The following is a 17,855-nucleotide window of genomic DNA, read 5'->3' as shown; positions in this document are numbered from 1 at the left end:
GTGCACATGATGATTTAACTGTTTGTGTCATGCAGATACGCACTGTTCAATAGTTCCACCTTTTACATTTAATCCTGCTGACACCTGATGGTAATACTAATGCACTGTTCTAATTCCCATGTCTAATAAAGGCCAAACCAAAATAAGAAGATTCTCTGCTGAGTTCTGCTCTGTTGTTTACCTTCAGAGACTATTTCAACCACTTGATGTGAGCTCAATGTTTAAAATTTAACTTCCCATTAAAGAGAATGATCTATTGATTTCCCCCCCTTTTCTTTTCAATTACAACCAATTTAGTTTGCTTCCATTAGAAACAGAACATTAGCAAGATATGGTTATCATGTTTAGTTCTGTACTAGCAGTTGATCCTCAAGATCTGCATTTAGCACAAGCCATTAGCGAATAGATGGCTGGGGCTGCGAAGCTCATCCTGAAGTTCGGAAAACTGTCTCAGGACTGATTGCTTCTAATGTTCCTGGTGCTACTATAGAAAAAAGGTTGCAAGCATGCGGTGAATTCCATTTTTATACCAGGCAGAATTGCTATGAAAGAGCAGCTTCTGCTGCATAAAAACACTTACCTGGAAGAAAGCCCCATTGAACTCAGTGGGTCTTACTTCTAAGTAGATATGAATATGAATCATTTACCGTCTGCAAATAACAACAGGCCCCAGGGAGATTAGACTGGCCTCAACCAGAACCAGGGCCTTTTCAGCCGTGGCCCCTGCCTGGTGGAATGCTCTCTCACAAGAGACCAGGGCCCTGCGAGATTTGACATCCTTCCGCAGGGCCTGCAAGACGGAGCTGTTCCACTAAGCCTTTGGTCAGGGTTCAGTCTGACCCTTTTCTCTTTGTATAAGAACAAGCACGAAGGAGGTTTCCCAGCCCGCTCACAGGTCCTTATAATATCAGTGGAAACAGTTGGTTCTGGCAAGTATTAACAGCTTTCAATTTAAACCTGGGGATTGTCATTTGTCCAGTTTTAACTTTAAATTATTTGAATCAATTTTGGGATGCATTTTAACCGACTGATTGCTTGTTTTTATGCATATTGTATTATTTATGATGTTAGCCTCTCTGAGCCTGGCTCCGGCCGGGGAGGGTGGGGTACAATAATAATAATAATTATTATTATTAGAATTAGAATTGGAAGGGACCCTAAGGGTCACTTAGTTCCACCCCCTGCAATGCAGGCGTCTCAACATGTGCTCCCCCATCCAATTTGAAACCATACTGGACCCTGCTTAGTTTTGCAAATGTGCCAGCAATTTTATTGCTGCACTATCAGGGGTGGGGGTAGGGTTAGGATTGTGTTGTAAACTCTAGTTAACAAAGGATTTCAGGGTGCTGGAACATTTAGACTTTTAAAATTAGTTATCAACTAGATCTCCCTAAAGGGAATGGGCTTGATGGCAGGATGGGATGTAGGGAATTTGGCCTCTATAACAGACTTTGAGGTCTAGTCACTGAACTTGCTTCTGAGAAACGAATAATGTATAAGCAGGTCTTATGAGAGTTGAGGAAAGAAGTTTTCAGGTTGCTACATGTCCTGAAATATTTGGCATAGTTCTGATGGCACACTCGAGGGCGGGGGGACTACTCAACCCATTTCACCAGATATTTCTACAAAGGGACCATTGAAAAGATGTGCTGATTAAAGTACAGTGGTACCTCAGGTTAAGTACTTAATTCGTTCCAGAGGTCCGTTCTTAACTTGAAACTGTTCTTAACCTGAGGTACCACTTTAGCTAATGGGGCCTCCTTCTGCCGCCGCGCCACTGGAGCACGATTTCTGTTCTCATCCTGAAGCAAAGTTCTTAACCCGAGGTAATATTTCTGGGTTAGCGGAGTCTGTAACCTGAAGCACATGTAACCTGAAGCATATGTAACCTGAGGTACCACGGTACAGTTCACCCTATCTGTCCTATTAATGCTGACATAGCAGTGACAGAGTGAAAAACAGCACCATTTCACCAAACTGTACTTTAAAAACTGGAACTAAAATAATCACCTCTACAGCAAAACACAAAAACATTTCTGTAGCTAAATCTCAACTCTACAGGCAGAACTCTGCTAGGCAGAACTATCAGACAAGGACTAACACCTGTGAATAATTTCCAAAGTTTTGCATCTCTTACATCAAGCAATGGCTACAAAAGGCTGTTTCAAACTGTTGTTCATTTTTCAGTACTTACAATAAATCTCTGTTTCCGTAGCAGTTTTTAGCTGGACCTCATCTGTAGGTCATTCAGTACTAGTGCAGTCAAGTATTTCTAAAGATATTGAGTACAGTGCTGTTACAGGAGTTTCTATCCTGAAATATAGAAGCTTTTCATGAAAGAGGAGGAGGAATTTTTAGAACTTGGTATTACTGAATATGATGCTTTCTTTTGTGGGGTCGTTAATCAAATTCGCATTTTAGCGCTTATGCTAGTTAAAAAAAATCAAGCTAGTAGAAAAATTGGGCTCTGCCTAAAGAGATGCCAGCAAAGTGGTTTACATGGTGGTTATCCTCTTTTGGAGGAGAAATGGAAGTTCCTATTCATAGGGAGCTCTGTAGTGTAGCAATGGGCTTAAATTTTGTGCACACCAAACTGCATTTAAATCTGAAAGGGGATCAAGTGTACATTAACTGTAGGTCAATTTATGGCCATGAGATGATGATAGATGATAGATGATAGATAGATAGAAAGATAGATAGATAGATAGATGATAGATAGATAGATAGATGATAGATATAGATAGATGATAGATAGATGATAGATAGATGATAGATAGATAGATATAGATAGATGATAGATAGATAGATGATAGATAGATAGATAGATGATAGATAGATAGATAGATAGATAGATAGATAGATAGATAGATAGATGATAGATAGATAGATAGATGATAGATAGATAGATGATAGATAGATAGATAGATGATAGATGATAGATAGATAGATGATAGATAGATGATAGATAGATAGATGATAGATGATAGATAGATAGATAGATAGATAGATAGATGATAGATAGATGATAGATAGAGATGATAGATAGATAGATAGATAGATAGATAGATAGATAGATGATAGATAGATGATAGATAGATAGAGATGATAGATAGATGATGATGATAGATAGACAGATAGATAGATAGATAGATAGATGATAGATAGATAGATAGATAGATAGATAGATAGATAGATAGATAGATAGATACACACACACACTAAGAGAGGAACTACTGCGGGATTCTATTTGGTTTTACATTTCATTACATATACTACTGATCAGGCTGCCACACCAATTTTAAAGTTTCTATGAATTGGGCAACAACCTTACAAAAGTAATCAAAGGAGTAGTTTCATTCTGTCAGTCTGATCCTCAGCATTTTTGCTTCAGAGGTAAATCCTGCCCCTGAAGGTGTGATTGACAGAATCTTTGAGTTAACATTAGTTGGGGGTTCAGTGGAAATCCAGTGAGGGACCCTAATCTGGGCCTGAGAGGTCCCAGAATGGATTTTAAATGGCCTTTTGAAGGTTTATTTCTTCAAAATAAAACTGGTCAGCTTAACCATGCTATTTCACATGCCCAATGTAACATGTAGTTTTGCCTTGCATCTCAGTGGTAGCTGCTTTGCCTACAGAAGAACCCAAATTCTATTCCTTGCATCTCCCATTAAGAAAGACCTTGGCCTGAAACCTTGGAGTCAGTCAAACTGCCACAGTAGATAGCAGGAGTGAGCTACGCGGACAAAAGTCAGACACAACATCAGGTAGCCTTGCACATCCTGTTCTCTTCTCTACCTTCACAGCAGCCACTGACTATGACTATGGACAAAGTCAAAATACCAATGGAAAACAAAACAAAACAAAAAGTATGTTAAACATTTGTATTTCGGTTTTTGTTTGTTTGTTTGTTTGTTGAAAACTGAAATAATATTTTACCACATGGGGAAGCAAACAAAAATAAGTAGAGAAGGAAGTTTTATTTTCAGTATGGAGGACAGCATTGTAAACAATGAGGACCTTTAAAAACTATGTACAGCAATTGCAGTTTCACAATTTTTTTTTCCTTTTAAAAAAGGTTGGGTAAATAAATATTTACAGAGAAGTATACAGGAGGCGCCTTGGAAGTTGATTTTAAGTGAACACAAAACACAAGTTAGTACAGTTTGTGCATTTTGCATCTAATGGGAACATTTGTTTTTAATGGCAGCATAAGGTAGTCTGCAGATTTTCAAGTGAAATCATTGAAGTGACTGTCTAAATGGGTCTTCTGTCACTGACCCCAATAAGAGTTCTGCCATTGAGTTTAATGCACAATGTTCTGGAGCTCCAGCTCCTCAGTAGGATGCAGATTTGACCTACTGAGTTGAACATGTCTGATGCTTTTCCGGACTGGATTCTGCATTGCCCCCACAACCAGCATCCCTGAAAGAACAACTGAGCATGCAAAATTCATAGCACCACTGCTGTACAGTTGTATATTTCAAAGTGGTTTCACTCCCCTGGACTCCTAGCAAGCTCAATGAGAATGCACGATGGCTGGGTTTGCTCAGTCCTCTTAGAGCAGGATTGCTCTAAGAATTTCAGGAGAAGGCTTCAGGTTTAAATTGTATGGGGATGGTGTCATTACCTTTACTCAAAACCAAATCATACAGCAGACTCCTGTGCACACTTACTAAGGAGTAAGCCACATTTTAACTCAGCGAGTGTTACTTCCAAGTAAAGGTGCATAGAAGTACATTGCACAGTACAATTCGAAGGCTCACACAATCAACTTTTTCACATCATCTGGTAAGCAAATATCCACTGAAAAGTTATATCAGAATGGCTTTTCCAATTGGATTTTCCCAGGAACTATTCTGGATCAATGGGAACCTGGGGTCATGTTCATACGTCCTTCCCAGAATAGGTAGGGATCACTCTTTAAAAGCTGTCACATAAGCACCAGCTATCAGCATGTCACATGTTGGTCCTAACAAATTACTATAGAGAGAACTATGACCTGTGACTAGATCCAACTGTATAAACTTTGCTATTCCTGGAAAGATTTTTTTTAATATTCTACCTCTTCCCAAATATTATTTCAAATGCCTTTTAGAACAGTTGTAGAGAAAAAGGTTTCTCTCCAGATGTATTGTCCCGGTTGCTTCTTTTTGTCTTGCTTACATTATTTGTGGACTATAGCAAGCAGCTGTTAGCTGCTGATAGCTCTTGAGTAGAATAATCAACACAGGAAAACAACTTCTTTTCAGACAACAAAATCTATTTTATAAGCACCTAGTTTAAGTGGCATTATTGCTGAGAACTGGTAACACCCAAAGTTCCTGTCAGATGATAGTGCTGGGAGACTGCGCTTATAGTCCTTGTTCCAACAACTGTCCAAGATCCAGCATTTCATTTTCAAAATATTTTGTTGAAAGTTTTGACTTTTGCCCTAATACAATACAACCAAGCAGGAAACATTAGCAGACATTCAGGAAAATAAGCCAGAACAACTTTAAACTTACCACATCCAGTTTGGGGAAAGAAAAAAAAAAAACACCCAGCGTGTGTATGAATGGCATCTTTAAAGTAAGAGAAAGCAGAGTTTATCTTTATTTTCATAACTTAAAAAAAAAATTAACCTGAAAGCAAATAGTCAGTCTTCATCTTACATTTAAGCGCTCTAGGGGAAAATCCCCTCTTCACAAGAATTGCTTTTAAATTTTGAAGTTAAATGCATTTTAAACAAAAATACTGTGCAACATCAGCACTACTTTTCTCTCTTAAATATTCAAATAAATAAAATAACTTGTTCTATTTTTTGTCAAGGTTTTTTCTCTCTCATTTTGTTTGTTGTTTTCAGTCACTTCTACTGTAAATCAGTTCCAGTTTGACCTGGGCTTTTATATATATATATACGCACACACAAACTCATACAACACTTAAAAGAAAGGGATTTTTAAAAAATAAAATAAAATGGAAAGGGTATCTTTGTATTGCACAAGCTTAGGGAATCCCCAAGACTTCTCTGAGCAAGTGCCAGCAGGCGTTCCACAGTCCAGGCTCCTGTGTGGGATGAGACACAGGTATGAAAGGATCAGGCAATGAGAGGAAGATCAGAACATCCTGGCTATTCTTGGTTGGCTTCTTCCAACAGTTTTCTTGAAAGATGATGGATTCAGAATCTAAGTGAGCGCAGGCCCGTTATCTGCAGAAGGAGAGGCAATGAAAGGGAAAACTAAAAAAGCAACCCTCATACAACAGGCAGAACACACTGCTCCAACACCCCCTCTTTGCACATTCAGTGTATTCCTATTGAACAGAGTCCACAAACAAGAATGAAAGTGCTCATATGCCTGAAACAGTTGCACAGAAGAGTGAATTTCAGCAAGTATATATGGATGTGCCACAGGGCTGCTGAGGTGAAAACTCCTCCTGATGACTTTCCAACTATTTTTTTTTTTTTAAGTGCAGGAGTCCTGTGCTTTATTGCCTCTAGGAGCAAAGATGAAAGCCAGCACTATACACTTCGCTGCAACAAAGAACGGCAATGCTATAGTTCAGGACAACTCTGTGACTACAAACCTAAGGACTGCAAACCATAAATGGCAATCATAGCTGTGTTGGTTTAATGTTGGAATCAAATGAAAAACTTGCAGTTTATCCTTGGCCTAAATCTCCTGCTACAGGATTACGCTGACACCAACACCTCGGCCTATGAGCTGCTAAAAATAGCCACAATGACTACTTCTCATAAAAGTACATCACACCACCATCACCATTCTGTATACATGCACACATGCACACCCACACTTCATGATTGAAACATTTGCTGAAGGACAATATTGAATTCTGAAACCAAGAAAGGATTTTCATACTGTGCACCAGCCAAATTCAAACATTTCACCAAGTTAACTCAAATTCTATGCTCATATACAAAATTGATTATTTTGAATGAACCTAATTTACATCCTTTGTTATTGACTCAATGTTTTCTTTCTCTTTTTTTCAAAAAGTGAGGAAAAAAAGGTGTGGTAATAGGAGAAAAATATATTGGAAATATCAACAATGGGAGTTTATGAACGTGGGAATCTGACTGGGAGTATATTGGTAAGGATATATATTTATGCAGTCCATTGGATTGTAGTTCCATTTGTACCTACAATCCATTACTTAATTAGTGTACTTCAACCAAATTATTTCAATGGGCTTAAGTATGGGCTGGATTGTGGCCCAGTCTATGTTTTCAACCGTATCTGCACAACCATGGAGATTTTAAAGGTTTATTAACAGCTGAGATACTTGGGGTTCTACAGCAAATAACAGACACCACACTTATGGGAATACTATTAGTGTATGTGGGTTTATTCATACAGAGAAAAAGGACAAGAGGGTTGATTTGGGTGTGCTTGTCCTACACCTGCAGCTGCTTAAGTGTGAGTCGGCAAACTTGTGAGTCAGAGAGTGGCTCAATCTAAAGTATAAATGTCCTTGTGTTTATAGCAAGTTTGCCTCGGTCCCTGTTGCTTGGCTAGAACCGAATGCTGCAAGGAGGACAAATTGCTGGAAATACTTTTTATTACTTTTGCTATGAGCTGTCTCTTGGGACAGACTGAGGTAGGATTACTTTATGCTACAGTTGAATATAACTGCTAAGCTAAGGGGCTGCGTTATCCTTTGGACTACCTGTCAGTAAAGGAACTGACCCTACCCAAACTGTCTGGTGTTTTTCTTTCCCATTCTGGGTTCTCCATTTGCACATTTGCTGTAACCTTTCATTCACCTAGGAGCAGAACATCCAGAGGGCAGATATTACTATAATGAGCAAAATTCCCAAAGAACCATACCTAGGCCTATTCCAACTTTCAGATTGCAAATTTTGTTTTGTCCCTGTCTCTCATGATGATGATGAAAAGAATTTGCCGGATTCAAATATGACAGCAGGCACAGAAGGCATTTAGCACAGATGGTGTCCCTTCTACAGGCTATGCTTATCAACTATCTGATCCGCTCCAGGCATTAGCAGGAATGATTTTCTGTATCTATGGAACTACAGCCACAGGCTGAAAAACAGCAAATCTAAACAACTTCTAACAATGAGTAATAGATGGGGGAAAGGGAAAACAAGTAAGGGTGAAACCACATGGACTGCCCTCACCACATATGTGTCCAACACAGAAACTATGGACCATCTCATTATATATAGTTATAAAATTATTTTTGCTACAGTCACAGTAGTTAAAATGGGGTGCTTTTAGGCAATATGTTTTATCAAGTTGGCAAATATTAGGAGAGGATCAGATTACCACCCATCTGCCATTAACTTCCATGGGGTATCAGGAGGTACTGCTCTCCATAACTCAATGATTTGTGAGAAGACAGCTGATAGTGCCAAAAAAGAAAGAAAATGAGGAGGAATAATTGCTACAGCATTGGCCTTGGGAGATATCTGTATGAGAAATGTGTCTGGAAGACAAACTGTATTGAGGAGTTAGTGACCTGACATGGTTACCCTTCCTGCATCTGTTCCTTCTCCCTCCCTCGCTCTTGTTAAGTTTTTGATGGTGTGAGAACAGTCTTTAATGTCCTGAGAAGGTTGGGAGGAGGTGAAGCCCCGCACACAGCTGCCTTAATCAGTTGTGGAGGATAATGCTGGGTGCCTTCTTTGATGCTGGACATTGTTTTGAGAAAGTGAGGCATTGGGAGGGGATGGTATGCGCATAGATACACAGGCTATCTATCAAACTGGACGGTTTGGGCAGAGTTTCTTTGATTTCTTTGAAGCTCGTGCCTGGACTGATCGGCCACAGGGCCATAAAAACTGAGGTCACCTGGGGGAGTCACTTCACCAATTCTTGAGGGCTTCCAAGTACACTTACTTGTGTACTTATTAGTATGGTTTCTGAATCTCATTTTAAAAGAATCGCCTTCTGCAAGACAATATCAAGTCAGGAGGCTGGAACAGATGGTGCAAGTTGCCCCCCTGTTTCTTGCAATAATGAGATTTTGTATTGTGGGAAACAGAGCAGACTTTCTTTTCTGTACTTATTAAATGAAGGGTGGTGCTTCCACAACCCAAGTTCAAACTCGCGCTCCCTAGGACTGCTCTATACTAGGCTACAAGTTCTTCACCTCCACATCCCACAAAAACTTTGCCTTCCAGAAGTCCCTTTTAAATGCTGTCACCTTTTCTTTAAATGCTGTCACCTTATCACTCTAGAATGTTCTGCAAACATTCAAGCACCAATGATGCTATATACATACAGTAGCTGTTGCTGGGAACTTGGTATATACGGGAGTAACACACAAAGATCTGATCTGATCATAATCCTATTATCAATTAAAGGCCGTAGAAGCACAGAGTCAGACCCTTGGCTCATTTAGTTTGTTATTGCCTTCCATAATATGACCCCTCTAGAAGTCTTGCACTTAAATTCCCATCAGCAATGGTGACTGGGGCTGTTGGGAGTTGCAATATATCATAGGAAGTCACTAGGTTGGGGAAGGCTGCTGTATACTGACTGGCATATAGGAATATTTCCCAGCCCTCCCTAGAGAAGAACATCCTATGTTAAGTCAAAGTATCACTGATCTATTATAAGGGGACAGCAAGCAGTAACATGGCCTCGTAGAATAATACAGTGGTGCCTCGCAAGACGAAATTAATCCGTTCTGCGAGTCTCTTCGTCTTGCGGTTTTTTCGTCTTGCGAAGCACGGCTATTAGCGGCTTAGCGACTATTAACGGCTTAGCGGCTATTAACGGCTTAGCGGCTTTAAGAAAAAGGAAACAAACTCGCAAGAACTCGCAAGACGTTTTGTCTTGCAAAGCAAGCCCATAGGGAAAATCGATGCAAAAACCGAAAAACCCTTTCGTCTTGCGCGTTTTTCGTTTTGCGAGGCATTCGTCTTGCGGGGCACCACTGTGACAGGAAACAATCATTAATATAAAATATGGATCCCCCCCACACACATACACCCCACATACATATATACACCATGACACTTTTCAAACTTACATCTATCTTAAAGTCAGGCTTTTAAATGAATTCCTCTCGGGAACTCTACAATTGTCTAGGTCAGAGCTAAAGATGTCCCAGCACAATGTCAACTCTATAAATACCTAAAAGCATCACACAACACAATGCTATTGTCCCTATGCAAACATAGTGCTTATCCATGCTGCACTTTGGGGATCTTAACCAATGTTAAGCTAACCATACTTGAGTGCTGGCCCAGTTATGATGATCATATCCCACCTTTACTAGCCAAGATATAAACTACTCTTTTGCCTACACATGCAGCCCCTTTGCTCTTCCCTTTGTAGCATGAGCAATGAAAAGAAGCTTCTAATAAATCATAGTTTATTGTGTCACCTGAACCAGGAAACTATGGTTACCAACCAGAACAAGCCAGGATATTAAAGCAATTTCAAATTGATATGATCATCCAAACTTAGCCAGTATGTCTGCATTGTGCTCTTTAAACAAGAATGCAGAATAGTTTGGGACAAACTTAAAAGTGCAGCCATTTCACAAACAATGAAACATACTTCATTTTGGAACATACCTTTTACTCCCGCTGCTCAGCTCCATGGTGCTGGAATGAGAGAGATTCTGTCTTCTCTACTGCCCTTTGAAGATTAGTGAGTATTGCTTTGGTTTATTTCAACAGGAGCTATCAAAAATAAGACTAAATGGGTTTTCGTTTTTTTGTTTTTCAAAAAGTAAAAGAAACGTGAGGTATTTTTTTCCTTTTCATTTCTTTCAAGGTTCACATCCTTTGTTTCATTTTTGCAGAATCTGTGACTTGATGGTTGTATTCCATCCCTGTGCTTGGAAATGTCTTTCCACAACGTAGAAGGTAAAGGAGCGAAACGTAAAACACAAAGCAGTGGCTAGAAAAAGATGCCAAAGTGGGGGAGAGATGAAGCATTCTTTACAGAAGACAAATTTGTCCAAAATAAGGAGGCAAGAAATTCCTCAGTTTTATGTTCTTTGTTGATCTTCCTTGCCTTTTTATTTTTCAAACTGTTAAAGGTGAGGACAGCAGGAATATGAAGGGGGAAGTCACAAAATCCAGTGTGCTACAGTAAATGCAAACTTTTCACAGTGCAAAAGTCACACTGGCAAGGGATTGAGTTTCCTTTCCATCTGGGAACTATCCATACCACAGCGGTTTCTCTTTCTGTATAGTTAGATTATCAAGTAGACTTCATTGCTTTTTTTCTCTTTTAATCTCAAAAGGTCTCTTTTTTCTAATAATATATAGAATATATAAATAAATATATAAACACTCTATGAGGCGGGTTCCTGGTGTCCAACCCTTCTGTAATTTTATTTTTTGTATCTGGCTGATATATATTAAAAGTCCAGAAAATTAGCCTTCTACTACTTATTTGTTAAAGACGTCTACATTTCAGTGGTTGTAAAGAAAGGAAGGGGCCATGAATGATCATGAATATAAAATAAAAAGAGAAGGTAAGTTTTCTATATAAAAAAAAAATATACTGTTGTGCTTTCAGTGTACACATCCAAAAGTGAAAATGGGTCTAACTGGGGACAGGGTGGGGTGGGGAATGCAACAGCCACAATAAACGTAGCAAAAAGGGCAGGAAGTAGCTCATAGAGTTTGTGTGTGATTAGTTAGTTTAGCAGCTGCCCTTTTTCTTTGTGGATGGGGAGCTGCTGCCCTGGTTTGAGAGAGGCTCTTCTGAATCATCCTCTTCAAAGCCGTGAAAAGTTGAGGTGTCGCTTTCAGATGTGGAACCGAACAAGTCCTCCGTAGTGTGTGCTGCTGCTGCTGCTGCTGCCGCCGCTGCCTCTTCCTTCCTGCTTTCTCTTCCCAAATGAGCTGACATGTATGATGAATATATCAGCACATGGGTTAAGCAACAGGCATCATCATTAATTTCATCATTATCGCTTATTATCACTATTCAACAGTTCAAACTAAAGAGATCTCCCAGCCATACATATGTGTGTGTTTGTGTCTGTCTGTATATATCTAAAGTGGGGTTCAGGTTGATAACAGAGCAGTAGAACAGCAGCAGGAGCAATAAGGAAAGTATAAACTGAATTGCATTTGAAAGAGTAAAAAGCAAAACAACCATCACAGTTGCCCATAAACTAAGGCAGCAAAAGGGTTAATATTGTTTTCCTCTCTTTAAAACATACAGAAAACATTTTTTTTTGGTGATTATTTTGAGCAGCTTTAAAATAACTCATACTGTGTGTATTAGTGGGAATTCATTAAGAGTATGGAGTAACATGACTGGCCTTCATTTTGGCATCAACTGCCCTAAATGTATTATTTGAGAGTAATAATCCATTTCAAAAGTTTTCCATAACTTTAAAAAAAAAACACCCCATAGCACCCTCATCCTGAACTTTCTGCACCTGTTCTCCTAAGTGGCATAGTTCTTTCGTAAAACAAAGTGGAAAACTTTTTCAGAACTAGTAAATAAGTAAATACATAATGCGAGCTTAGTAAAGTTTCTCTTTGTATATATGTACATATATAAAAAGGCAGATAAAGCAAATTTTAAACATTTTAAAGCATTTCATCCAAAGAAAGAAAGGTTTCTAATATGTAACTTTGACACAATTTTCAGAATACACTATATTCCTGGATCCATCTTCGGAGAGTGAAACAACAATACCCCCATTGTTTCTTGTTCAGTAATTCCAATTAGCATGACTTCAAATAGATGAAGGAAGTAGATATCGAGAAACTATTCTGATGTACAAATATCAGAAAGTGTTCTGATGTACAAATCATATTCCCAAAGATGAAAATACATGTAAAATAGTAACACTTAATGATTTTACTATGTCTATACAGGCAAAGAAGTTAACCTGTCTCCTTTTGTCATATAAAGGAAGTTTCTTCAATGGCTAAATTAGTAAGGTTTTTGTTAGAATTAAGAATGATGCGCCCCCCAGACTGTATGTGCTTGTACCCAGCATGCTGTATACAGACTCAGACATCTGTGTAACAGATAACTGACTCTGGTAAACAATTCAAACTGAGTAATAGTTGCTTTGCAAAAGGATTCCATTTACGGGAGTATCCATCTCCCCCTCTTCCAATGGTAGCTTATACTAATATACTGGACTCTATAGTTAGAAAGTCTAAGTGTCACATTCTACAGGTGGTTTGCAAATATGAAAAATAAATGAATAAGAAAAAGCTTCGTATCTAAATTATAATGTATAATTAGGGATGCTGGAAGTACAGTGTTACCTCGGTTTAAGAACAGCCCTGTTTGCGAACTATTCAGTTTACAAACTCCGCAAAACCGGAAGTAGTGTCCCGGTTTGTGATCTTTAGCTCGGTCTAAGAACAGAATCCGAACGGTGGAAGGGCACCAGCGGCGGGAGGCCTCAGGGAAAGCGCGCCTCGGTATAGGAACAGACTTCTGAAATGGATTAAGTTGGTAAACCGAGGTACCACTGTATAGACAGGGGCTACAAAAACAAAAAACAGCCCAGAAGACTTGGATCCAACTTTAGCTGACTCACCCCAATGGTAAGCATATTCCTAGCAGAACCTAGGAACACATCTGAAAGACTAACAGATTTATTGTGGCATAAGCTTTAATGTTTTACAAGGCTGGCCCAAATTACTGTGATGCCTGAGGCAGAGAAGCAACTTCCCCCTACACTGCAAGTCAAGGTACACAATACCTCAGGCCGGTCAAGTTATTTTGGCACCTAAGGCAGAAAATCTTGCAGCTGCATCTTCCTGTCCCAGGAAAGTACAACAATGTCAAATAAAACAACCAATGCTTTTTTTCTGGCAGTAAGCACTGGTTCAGTTGTACTATGGAGGCTCAGCCTCATGTTGCCCTTGGGGAGGGTGAAGCTTTGGAGTACTGATACCGTTTTTCCAGGGGGGAAAGCACTGAAAATAACCAAGAATTTTCTGCCATTTCATGACACTCAAAATCAGCTACCTATGACAGCCACTTTACTCAGCCTAATGGTAGGGCTGGTGCTATAAATGACCTCCTTGATTATAAGCATGGAGTCTTATCCTCAGCTAGCAGGTTATGTGTGTATTTGTAATTCAATATACCGGTAATGTTTAAATGTATGCAGAATGGGCCCAGGTTTGCCACCTTTGGTCGGGTTAAAATAAAGGATAGGTCGGGCAAAATATGGGACAGGTGTGAGGGGGGGCTAAAAATTCCCCTTGCTCTCCACTAGGGCCCAGGAAAGTGCCTACAGGATTGCAGCATAAATCTGTTGTGCTTTGTTTACTCTCTGTAAAGCACAAAATTGCATTCTGCTGTCACCAGCAGAGTTTGGAAGACGTAGGGACAGTCTTTGTGACCTACCGGTTTTGATAAAAAGTTGACTACTGGTTTTTAGAAGAAGTTTCTGCGTTAATTGGACAACAAAAAGTAGATTATCCTACCATGTAATTAATGTCAGGAGCAGAATCAATGCAACAGATTTCAAATTCCAAGGATTTTTGTTACTATAGACACTATACAGATGCCCACCACATCCTCCCAACCTCTCTTATGTGCATGGGAGTTTCCTTTCACCAACACACACCATCAGTCAGCAACCCTACATGTGTGAAAACCTGCACAGAAAAGGGCTGCATGCACATAATCATGTGCATAAGAACTAACTGGATTGAACCTTATGATTTTAACCCATGGGTTTATATTCCCCCAAATCCCTAAAAAAAAATAGAAACAAATTTAAAATGGAATTAACATTGTTAAAAACTCATTTTTTCCTTGTTAAAAACAACGCCCCAAGTAGAATGAAAACATCCATACAATCCCCAAACTCAACAACTGAGCTGGACAAATCTCAAGATGATAATGATAAAAGGATCACAATTTATATTAAAACAGACGCACATAGATTAAAAGCATTTTTTTTAAAAAAAACCCTCTTCAGTAGTATTACACTGCAAAGAACAATGTTTGACACACATCCTCAGTCTTATGCAATATTGTGTATATGCTTGTGCGTGTAAGAGAGACAGAGAAACAGAGACAGAGGAGAGCGCAGTGGAAATACCGTAATTATCCAAGTTGAATGGGAACAAATCTCATCTGTATATACGGTTTTTAAGAAGCCCACCCAAAACTACGTGTCTAACCAACTCCAGTTGTACAAAAAGAATAACAATAAATCCACAACTCCTAAGTATGAGAAAAAGGAATTTACACATATCAGTCACTCACAGGAAGTTACAATAAGGAATCACCTACCAGATCGCCCACAGTCTGAACATGAGACAAGTTCCTCTGGCCTTCCGCTTTTTTTATTCATGTTAGATCCTCCAAGGCAGAAATCACAGTAGTTATTGGAGATGATGGCCCCATCTGGTCCTTTCTGGGCTGCAGGTAAGAAACATTCTTGCTTAAACCAGGAGACATGCAGTATGCAACTTTCACTCTTTTCTCTACATGGATTTGAACAATACATTTGACAAAGAGAATAACTGGAATAAAGCTAGTTCAGACTGCCATTGTATCTGGGTGCCCCATGACTCCTGTGCTCTATGGCTGAAAATTAAAAGCAATCCATGGTGAGTATTTATTGTGAGATTAGTGTGCCTCATGCACATAAGGTTGCTTTCCAGTTTTTTGCAGCGATCGCACAAGATCATTGACATTAAAATGCCATCCCGTGTCCCCCTTAAGTTAACTGAACTTAGTTCTCATTGAAATCAAAGAGACTTGAGTTATGACTAACTTGTCCAATATATTTCAACGCAACCTAAGTTCAACTGACCATTCGGATCCAACCCATTTTTTTTTTAAGTCAGAGAGCAAAGGCCAATGACGTTCCAAATTACTGCTAAACAAGTTTTAGGGGCATCCAAGTGTGCTAAGCAAGACTAGCTTTACAATCCTGGGTGTTTCATCTTCTCCTTTTCCTAACTCTTAAACTGCAATTTTAAGCATACTTAAGGAATTTTCATAAGACCACATTCACAAGTAAAGGGAGAGAAGGGCAATCTCTGCCAGTCCCACTGCACACACTGATGTGCCTGCTGGATAAATTTTCAGATGGCAGGGAAGGGTTACTTGTACTTGGAACCTCATTAATGCTGGAAATGTTGCCAACAGTGACTAAGGCTGGACCTCAGGGCTAAAGTCCAAAACCTTATGGCCCAGTATCCCAGTTAGGATATTCCAATGAGGTCTTGTGCGGTTATAATTTTGTGCTGTTTTAATTTAACTTCTGCTCAGAAGTATACATCAATTTTTTTTTTAAATTAAATAATGTGGAGATTGTCTTTCAGAACCTTTTCCCCAGCCCCCACATGTTTTCTAGTGCTATCACCAGTTTTATTTGTTCACTGTTTAAGATTTGCACCCCGCCTTTCCACCCAAAAGGTGCTCCCAACATGGCAAACAAGAATAATATAAATACTACTAGTAAAACATAAAGTAGTAATTAAATATGCAGCCCAAAATGAAAGCAAGGCAGATAAATTATCATTTAAAATGATTAAAGGTGACATGTTAAAACCGATTACAACAGGCAAGTCAGCCTGGCCTGTCTAAATAAAAATGTCTTTGCCTGGTGGCAGAGGTTCATCAGAGACTGTGTTAATGGCTGAACCTCTTGATGCAAATATTGTAACTCCACCAACGGGGGAGGTGTGTGCAGGGAGACCAGCACTGATTTAAACTGGAGTTATTTTTTTACTCTAAATTAAGCTTTATGACACTACTCTAGAAGACAATTCACATCCCAAATCAGGAAATCTACCATCAGCGCCAGGAAGAGACTGTGCAGTAAGGCTTGCAAATAACAATGAAGATCGCCAAGCACTTGACTCACGTTAAATAAAAGTGCTATTTAAAACAATTAAGGATAACAATATAATACAATGGGCTGCATGAGACTTTTGTTATCTGCTTATTCTGCGTCTTATAGGCCACTATAGTCCTTTGTGCTGGCACCTCAGGTCAAAAAAGCAGAGTGGGGAGAATGAAGCCCCTGCAGTTAGTTATGAGGAAACAAAAGCTCTTTGTTTGAGGCCTAGGCTGAGAGCTTCTCTGTCCTGCGCCCTCGAGCCCTCTTCTTTGCAGTTCAAATCTTGTGTTCAGAATTTGGCTTCCCTGTTTCCACATATTTCCAAGCCTTCATCCCTCAGAGGGGTGGCTGACATACAGTCTGAACCTATAGGGTAAGTGGCACTGAGCTGCTCTCGTGTTCCTTCCCTACCCCCCCACCCCCCCACTGCTGACAGAGCTCATCTCTCTGCAGGTCTGACATGTTTCCATGACAACCAGAATCCCAGGCTCCTGCTGCCTCTAGCCTTGCCACCTGTTATTACCCTATCTCTCAAGTGTAAAGAGCTGATTTGTAGCCTCTTGTTTCCCCGTTCAAAAGCAAGTTTGCAAGGAATAGGTGGGATTCAAGAAATGAGAAATTAAAAAAGAAGAAGAAGAAGAAGCCACAGATTTGCATCAGCTAATAAATGGGAAAGGAAGAGCAGTAGAAACGGCAGAGAGGAGACAAGCTTCTTGGAAGCGCCTTGCGCTAACAGAATGAGAGATTGAATCCCTGCTGGAGACATGTCCACCTCCGGCTGGCTTATTCCCAACATTTAATGAGAAATGGAGAAAGTCATTGCGGGTGGGTTTCAAAGGGAATGGTTCATTGCACAGACCATTACATTTGTTTTATTTTTTTATTCTTTGCACACAATAAAGGTGTGGACTGAAACAAGACATAGAATAAATCGGTCAGAGTGCTGAAGGACAATCCAGACACAGCTTACACAAAACTTAAGACATTTCACATTCATTCAAAAGGAGCCTTTCCCCCCCACCCCCACCCCCAGATGCTTCCAACATTGCATTTCTCTGCTGCTGTTTTTAAGAACATTG

General features: G+C 39.6%; 1 protein-coding gene and 1 long non-coding RNA gene across 3 annotated transcripts in view; both read right to left on the bottom strand.

Annotated features, from left to right (window-relative positions):
- DPF3 (double PHD fingers 3) overlaps positions 1-17,855 on the bottom strand; it is a 186,281-nt gene that overhangs the window by 20,401 nt on the left and 148,025 nt on the right. The window contains exons 8-9 of one of the 2 annotated variants that reach the window (XM_081890789.1): positions 15,216-15,344; positions 11,444-11,830 (exon numbers count right to left, since the gene is read on the bottom strand). In XM_081890789.1, coding sequence (XP_081746915.1) covers positions 11,628-11,830; positions 15,216-15,344 — 332 coding nt within the window. In that variant the 3' untranslated portion in view covers positions 11,444-11,627. Of the gene's footprint in view, positions 1-11,443; positions 11,831-15,215; positions 15,345-17,855 lie in introns of those variants that run through there. The other variant, XM_081890788.1, reaches the window with a different exon arrangement.
- LOC309358101 lies at positions 3,959-11,442 on the bottom strand. The gene is made up of 2 exons (XR_014163334.1): positions 10,547-11,442; positions 3,959-6,187 (listed from the first exon to the last, which is right to left on the bottom strand). It is a non-coding gene; the product is annotated as an uncharacterized lncRNA (long non-coding RNA).

Source organism: Podarcis melisellensis, assembly GCF_964234715.1.
Source record: "Podarcis melisellensis genome assembly, chromosome: 1".
Classification (NCBI taxonomy): Eukaryota; Metazoa; Chordata; class Lepidosauria; order Squamata; family Lacertidae; genus Podarcis; species Podarcis melisellensis.
This window is presented reverse-complemented; position numbering and strand designations above follow the sequence as displayed.